The 8,026-nt window shown below is 35.1% G+C and overlaps 1 protein-coding gene across 2 annotated transcripts in view; it reads left to right on the forward strand.

Moving 5' to 3' along the window:
- Window positions 1-7,311, forward strand: part of NPHP3 (nephrocystin 3) — a 43,858-nt gene extending 36,547 nt beyond the window's left edge. The window contains exons 22-27 of one of the 2 annotated variants that reach the window (XM_023260557.2): window positions 519-594; window positions 2,007-2,134; window positions 3,049-3,289; window positions 4,555-4,680; window positions 5,481-5,596; window positions 6,211-7,311. In XM_023260557.2, the coding sequence (XP_023116325.1) occupies window positions 519-594; window positions 2,007-2,134; window positions 3,049-3,289; window positions 4,555-4,680; window positions 5,481-5,596; window positions 6,211-6,391 (868 nt within the window). In that variant the 3' untranslated portion in view covers window positions 6,392-7,311. Of the gene's footprint in view, window positions 1-518; window positions 595-2,006; window positions 2,135-3,048; window positions 3,290-4,534; window positions 4,681-5,480; window positions 5,597-6,210 lie in introns of those variants that run through there. The other variant, XM_023260558.2, reaches the window with a different exon arrangement.
- Window positions 7,312-8,026: the final 715 nt, after the last annotated feature.

Here is an 8,026-nt window from a genome sequence, read left to right on the forward strand (position 1 = left end):
GGTGTAATAAAAAGTCTCATATCTATTAGGCACCCACTGAATGTCATCTTTTCCTCTATCAGAAATCATTTTCTTTGCACCATCGTAAATGATACATATTGGAATTTTTTCTTTTAATTTCTAGAAGTATTGTTTCACACAATTTTTTTGTGAATTTCACATTTATATTTGACCAGAAATTAGCACGTACAGAAGAAGGTGGTAGAACAAACTAAAATTTTAGATTTTCATTTAGTTAGGTCATCCTTTAGAGATTTGAAGTGAGTTAAGTCAGTTAAAAATCTATTAAATGTCAGCTACTTGGAGAGCTAGGTTTGTTTTGTTAGATTATGTTTTATGAAGTTTTTTGTTAAAGATTTTTAATTCTGTGTGACTGTCATCTTTAGAAATTATGCTATATTTAAGAGCCAAAAACAAAACAAAAACTTTACACTAGGTAAGGAATGCTTTCATTTGCCTGAAATATGATAAATTGGACATGTGTTTCTTTTGTTTGACTTTATTTTTTTTTTTTTAAGATATGAACAAGCTGAACATTTTAGGAAAAAATCCTTTAAAATTCGTCAGAAAGCTACAAGGAGAAAAGGCAACTCGGTAATGAGAGATTTCTTTTGTGTTGTGTTTTGAAGCAGAAGAAAAGAGCATGTCTGAATATCATAATATAGATGTATACACCTCACCTATTTAAGAACTTTAGGTATTAAAGTGACTTCTATAAAAGTACTAATTAACATTTTCTTTATATGTATAATACCTGCTTAAGTATTAGAATTACTGGAAAGTACAACTTAGCAGGCTTCTAAAAAGTGGAACTAGGGGCACCTGGGTGGCTCAGTCTGTTGCGTGTCTGCCTTCGGTTCAGGTCACGATCTCACAGTTCATGAGTTCAAACCTCCACATTGGGCTCACTACTGTCAATGCAGAGCCCTCTTCAGATCTTCTGTCCCCCTCTCTCTCTGCCCCTCCCCTGCTTGTGCTCTCTCTCCCTCTCAAAAAAAAAAAAATAAAAGAAACATTTAAAAAAAGTGGAACTACATATTACAGTATTTTGCAGTATATACATATTTCAAATCATCATGTTGTATACCTTAAACTCACACAATGTTTTATGGCAATTATATCTCAATAAATATTGAAAATAATTTTTTTTTACTTTTTTTAAAGTGTAACTATAAAGTTCATTTGAAAGTTAGACTTTGGAAGATGGACTTAAAAGCTGCTTCTTTTCTTTAAAGGAAAAAAAAGATATTTTTAATATATTATGCTAAATGCAAATGCATAGGAATTCTTACCCTTGAGCACACACACAAAAAAATATTTTCATTTTTCTAAGCTGCTGATAAAATCTAAATATAGCCTGTTTATTTTAACTTCAAATGCTATGTACATTTTTAATTAAATATTTTTGACATATAACACTAAATTTAAGGTTGTACATGTTAATTTGATACATTATATATTGTAATATTATTGCTATTGTAGTGATAGCACCTCTATCCTATCACGTAATTATCATTTCTTTTTTGTGGTGGGAATAATTAAGATCTAATCTCTTAGCAAGTTTGATGATTATAATACAGGATTATTGTCTGTATTCACTATACTGTGCATTTGATTTCCAGGATTTATTTGTTTACTACTTGCAAGTGGTATATACGGTTTAAGTACCTGATGTTTAAGTGTTTAGCAGTGGGATTGGTAAATATCTGCAGGTTAACTTTGTGTCCTTACCTTTTTGAAGCACTTGGGGCTCAGTTCACTTTGCTAAAATACGTCATCATCACTTTCACAAAATGGTACTTTTAATGAATTTAAAAATGTGATGCCATGTGGAAGTATGTGCATTTTCAATAATCATTGGATTAATTCAGTGTGATACTTAAAATAATTGTAATCTACTTTAAAGGGAACAAAAGGAGCCAGGATTTCTTAGGACTCCAGTATAGTGTTTCAGAATCAAAGACTGCACTTACCTAGTAATGATTATCAATTTGTGTTTATTTCAGTATGGATTCGCCCTTTTACGTAGACGAGCCCTACAGTTAGAAGAGCTCACGTTAGGTAAGGACACCCCTGACAATGCTCGGACCCTCAATGAACTGGGAGTTCTCTACTATCTTCAGAATAACCTGGAGTGAGTACCATGATGTTAATTATGAAAACAAGTGTCCGTTTTTTCTCTTAGATGAAAAGCTGGTTTATGTTTCTATCAAGTCAAGCTAGAATAAATTGATAGAAACCATGCCAGATTTCATGTACAGTATGTTCTGAACATAGCCACACTTAACAAAGACCATGGCATAGTCTCTACTGTTTCTGTCACTTTGTTTCTTTAGTAACTAAAAAGTTACTAAAAAGAGTTATCTGTTGCATCCCTAGTATGTTTTATGTTTATGAAAAGTGTTTTGTGTCAATATTGTATGTGAGACTTCACAAAAGAAACTGGCACCAAGGGATATTAAAGAATAGAATATAGATGGCTGCTAGTTTTGGTCTTCAGTTTATTTGTACTTAAAGGACTCAAAAAGGTATTAATATTTACACTCTGAAAAAAGAAGTGTTTTTGGACTAACTTGGATTTCAGAAAACTGTAACAAATTTGATACTTTGGATATGGGGAAAGTATAACAAATCCTTAGTCTCCTTCACAAGGGGTTCTTGAATTAAAAATGATTTAGTACTAACATCAAAGGAAGGAAGAATGAATACCAAAATCTTTTGAGTTAGGTCTAATAGTTTTAAAGGTATCAGAAGTTTGTCCTGGAAAATATTTATGGGTTTGTTTTTTAGAAGTCAGGTGGAGAACTGAGGCAATCATTCCAGATACTTAAGGCCCTCACACTATCAGGAAATAATTTTTAATTTTTGGAAAAGTGCAGGAAGGGATGAGGGGTAGGAAAGAGGGGGAGAGGACTTTAACCAAATGCTTTTTATTAACTATCTTGGATTTAATAATTAAAATGCTTCAGTTCTCCACCTGACTTAGGGTTAAGGATTCTTACTTCTAGCAAATACGTTATTTAAACCATTTTGGGGTTTTATTCATAGAACAGCCGACCAGTTTCTGAAGCGGTCCTTAGAAATGAGAGAGCGAGTTCTAGGCCCAGATCACCCAGACTGTGCCCAGTCTTTAAATAATCTGGCAGCTCTGTGCAATGAAAAGAAACAGTATGATAAAGCAGAAGAGCTTTACGAAAGAGCTTTAGACATTCGGAGACGAGCATTAGCTCCTGATCACCCTTCTTTGGCCTATACAGTGAAGCACCTTGCAATCTTATATAAGAAAATGGTAAGTAATCCTTGACATGCTTACATGTGTTTTATAACATACCAATTAAGCCATAATTACTGGCAGCAAAATAATTTGTCTCCTGATGGATAGATTATTTTCTCTGAGCTTTTCAATCATGATTAATTTTTTTTAACAAATAGCTGAGTGGGGCGCCTGGGTGGCGCAGTCGGTTAAGCGTCCGACTTCAGCTCAGGTCATGATCTCGCGGTCCGTGAGTTCGAGCCCCGCATCGGGCTCTAGGCTGATGGCTCAGAGCCTGGAGCCTGCTTCCGATTCTGTGTCTCCCTCTCTCTCTGCCCCTCCCCCATTCATGCTCTGTCTCTCTCTGTCTCAAAAATAAATAAACGTTAAAAAAAAAATAGCTGAGTAAAACATTAAAAAATATTATATCAGACTTAACTAAATTAAGATACCAGTCTGGTTTTGTTAAAATACATTCCAAATACAAATGCATTTATCAGCATTCTAATTGGATGGAACTTACATTTCAGAAGTTCTAAAATTCAACCATGGTTAAGTTTCCTATGTTAAGCAGCCATAAACATAACAAATCACCCAGTTGTCAGAAGTGAAGGAGGAATCTTTGTAGGTGATTAAGTGACCATTTAAATTTCACTGTTTCTTTTCTTTGCCTGCAATGAAATGTAACCATTTTTTGCCATAGGAATCTAGCCTGAGATACTTGGAGTTTTTGTAGCTGTTCCCTACCCCCTCCCAAAAAAAAGCCATAGAGGTCCACTTTCACTTTATTTAGTGCAGTTATAGAGCTGTGTAGACAAGGTCTTTAGACCTTGTGGGACCCTTGCTGGTCAACCTGGCACTGAAGTTGATGATTTAGTAAGAACGATGATGCATTGTTGCTATTTCTGCGCAACTTTCAAGTGAAAAAGAAACAATTAGGAAAACCTGGAAGGGAGTTGGTGGAAAATGAGATTTTATTTTGATGCCAAATCTAAATTATATACAGTAGCAAACATATTTTCCCGGTATTTTTATGTCACCGGGAACTTAGTAGTAATGGGTGATCTTTATAAAAGGGCTTTTTGAATTATCAAAGAAAATGTTTTTATATTCAGTGTGGCTTTACTTCATTAGATTTCAGTTATCTATCTATGAACTTAACCATTAAAGTGGGAGAAAATGCTTCTGAAATTTTTTTCCCTCAAAATTACTTAATAGAAAATTTTATTTATGGAAAAAGCTCTGATCAGATAGTATTTATTGTTTTAATATTTTTGTTAGATTTCACTTTTGTTTTTTAGGGGAAACTTGACAAAGCTGTACCTTTGTATGAGCTAGCTGTTGAAATTCGACAGAAATCTTTTGGCCCAAAGCACCCTAGTGTAGCTACTGCCCTGGTGAACTTAGCTGTTCTCTATAGCCAAATGGTAAGTTTCTACATATTAACTCTTTATGAATGGTTTTAAGGTATGAAATATAGATAAATATGAATTAGCTGTGACAGTAACAGTAATTAAAGGAAATTTAAGATTGCTAATGCTTCCTTTAGGGACGCCTAGGTGGCTCAGTTGATTAAACATCTGACTCTTGATTTCAACTCAGGTCATAATCTCACAGTTTGTGAGTTCAAGCCCCACATTGGGCTCTGCGCTTACAGTGAGAAGCCTGCTAGGGATTCTCTCTCTCCCTCTCTCTCTGTCCCCTCTCCCACTCATGCACTCTCTGCCAAAATAAATAAACTTAAAAAAAAAAGATTACTAATGCTTTCTTTAGTACTTGGGAAATTATTGAAGTTATATTTGTAAAACAGTCCCTTCCTCTTAGCGTAAAACACCTACTGAGTGCTTAGTTCATTGCATAAGCTTGGTTTTTAAATTCTGGAGATTCTGTACATCTCTATATCTAATATTGTCTTTAAGCTGTGGCATTTGTCTATGATAGGTGAAAAGCAGATGTTGTACCCACAGGGCAATAAATAGGTTTTTGCTTATATTTTTGGATTCAGGTCAATGGTCACCAAGACAGGTCTAAAACTTAGGTTTCTGACTTTCTAGTATACTGCTTCTACCATTATGTTTAATAAATCTTTTCTATCCACATCCTGTGGGAGGTTATTAACCTTTTTAGAGGTGCTTACCCAAGTATATCAGCTTAGTCTAGAATATGTTAATAGTAAGTTCAGCAATTCCATGTGTTCAAGTGAGTGTTGTTACTTTTTTTTAATAAGAAAAAACATATCGAAGCCTTGCCATTATATGAAAGAGCATTAAAGATTTATGAAGACAGCCTGGGTCGGATGCATCCTCGAGTTGGAGAAACATTAAAAAATTTAGCTGTGCTTAGGTAAGAATTTTTTCAGCTTCCTGATAACAGCCAAACTCCATTTTAGAACAGCTTTGAGTCATCATAGAACAAAACAGAATATTTGGTGCTGATTGTTTTTCCTTGGACTCAAGGGGGTAAAGGGGCTGTTTGGGGTTGATTTACTTCAAGATACTAAAGTAAAGTAGTATCCAGAAGTGAAATGAAGGCTGCATAATCTCTGTTGTAGACGAATGTATCAGGTAAGTAGTGAAAGATGGTTTACATTTGCAGCTAACAAGCTCTGGGGGTAATATGGGCAATTTGCTGTCCTCAAAACTAATTTACCATTAAGTGCATGTTGATTTTGCTTTTTCTGTGTTTGTGTATCTCAAGATGCGGAGACTTCCCTTAGCAATTTCACTGCATCCATTACAACATGGTCTCTCTGGTGTCTATATGAGGCACTGAGATATACTTTAGCAGTTCAGATAGAAAGGAGAGTTTGGGTATTGTTTTACTAGTCAGCCTGAGCGCATGCACTGGAAATAGAAGGGAGAAAGGAATTATTCACAGCTTGTTATTCTGTATCCTGTAAGGTCATTTCAAGTTGTTAAGAGGTTATATTCTCATTTCAACAATTTTTTCTCACAAAGCTATGAAGAAGGGGATTTTGAAAAAGCTGCTGAACTATACAAAAGGGCGATGGAAATAAAAGAAGCAGAAACATCACTTTTGGGTGGAAAAGCTCCTTCCCGACATTCATCAAGTGGAGACACATTTAGCTTAAAAACAACCCATTCTCCTAATGTTTTCCTTCATCAGGGACCAAGGTAATGGCAATTACAATTCATTGCAAATACACTTTCGGACAAAATAATTAAGAAACATTTGGAACATTAGAATTTAAAACATTAAAAAGATGTTAATTTATTTTTACTTTGTGTAATTTGATATTTGCATGAAATTGCATTGGACTACATTGAGGTTTCAGTCATGATTGTGTCAGTGTATGCTTTTAAAATAACTAACTTTCCAATCGTATGGGACCAATGGATGTGGACACCTTAGAATCCTAAAATGATATGAAGAATTGATCATGAAGAGTGGACTGGTCTGTTCAACAAGAGCTGGAAGAGCAGTAAAGACAAGGAGTTCAATTCCATAATTCTTTCATCTCTCAGAGCTGCTCTGGCCTCACCATTCCTGGTCATGCTTTTCAGCAGTAGCCTGGCCTGATTCTCTACCTCGAAGAAATTTCAAAGAATAAAGGGACAATGTTTATGAAAGGTTTGAATTATCTTCTGTAAAATGAACTAGTAACAGTTGTCTCTGCTACCTTTTTAAAAATTCTACCTTTTCCATGAGCAGACTGGGCCAGGCCTAGTCTACATTGTTCTGCTGTGTTACATGTACCTGCATAATCTGAAGCCATTAATGCAGTAACAAGTCAAGCTCTTAGCATTCCTTGACCTTCCCCAAGATAGAGACATGACAGTCTCTTCTTTCTTAAATGGCCTAAATTGATCTCATTTATCTCAAACTCAGATTAGTCTGTTCTGTATTGAAAAATGAAATATTTTACAGGTTTTATAAATGTTGCCACATTTTGGTTAAAAGCATTTATGTATTTATATATAATAAAATCTTTAATTTTAATACTTGTAAGATTCCAACCTATTAATTATAAAGGTGAAAGATGTAATAGCTATACTTCACTGTTTTAAAATAAAAGTGCAGGGCACCTGGGTGGCTCAGTTGGTTGAGTGTCTGACTCTTGATTTCAGCTTAGGTCATGATCTCATCAGTTCATGAGTTCAAGCCCCACATTGGGTCCATGCACTGACATTGCAGAGCCTGCTTGGGCTTCTCTTTCTCCCTGCCCCTCCTATGCACAGAGGGCTCTCTCTCTTTTTTTTTTTTTTAAGGGAAATTTAAAAATAAAAGTACAATTTCAAGTTTTCTTTTTACCACTCCATTTTATACCAAATTGAGTTTTGGTGACTTTATAAGGTTTTGGTTAATGTTCTGTAAGGCTTGGCTATGCACAGGATGGTCCATGAACCAGAATCATCAGTACTAGCTGGGAGCTGATGAAAAATTAAGACTCTAGAGGTTCTCCTCAGACCTACTGAATCAAAATCTGCAGTTTGGCTAGATCCCCAGGTGATTCATATGCACCTAAGTTTGACAAGCAATGGTCTGATTCTAAGTCACTATAGCTGTGATTTAGAAGAAATTGGGCAGGATCTTATAATGAGCCTCCTTCTCCCCCTTTTGTGAGAAGTTCAAAAGGAAAAAAGATAAAACACGACCATAACACATCTTAATTAAATTCACAAATTACCATACACTCATTTCAGAATTAAGCTGTTAGAGTTTAAAATTTGATTATCTTGGGGCACCTGGATGACTCAGTTGGTTAAGTGTCAGACTCCTGATTTCTACTCAGGTCATGGTCTCATGGTTCAT

The sequence above is a fragment of the Felis catus genome, chromosome C2 (genome assembly GCF_018350175.1).
Source record: "Felis catus isolate Fca126 chromosome C2, F.catus_Fca126_mat1.0, whole genome shotgun sequence".
NCBI classification, from domain to species: domain Eukaryota; kingdom Metazoa; phylum Chordata; class Mammalia; order Carnivora; family Felidae; genus Felis; species Felis catus.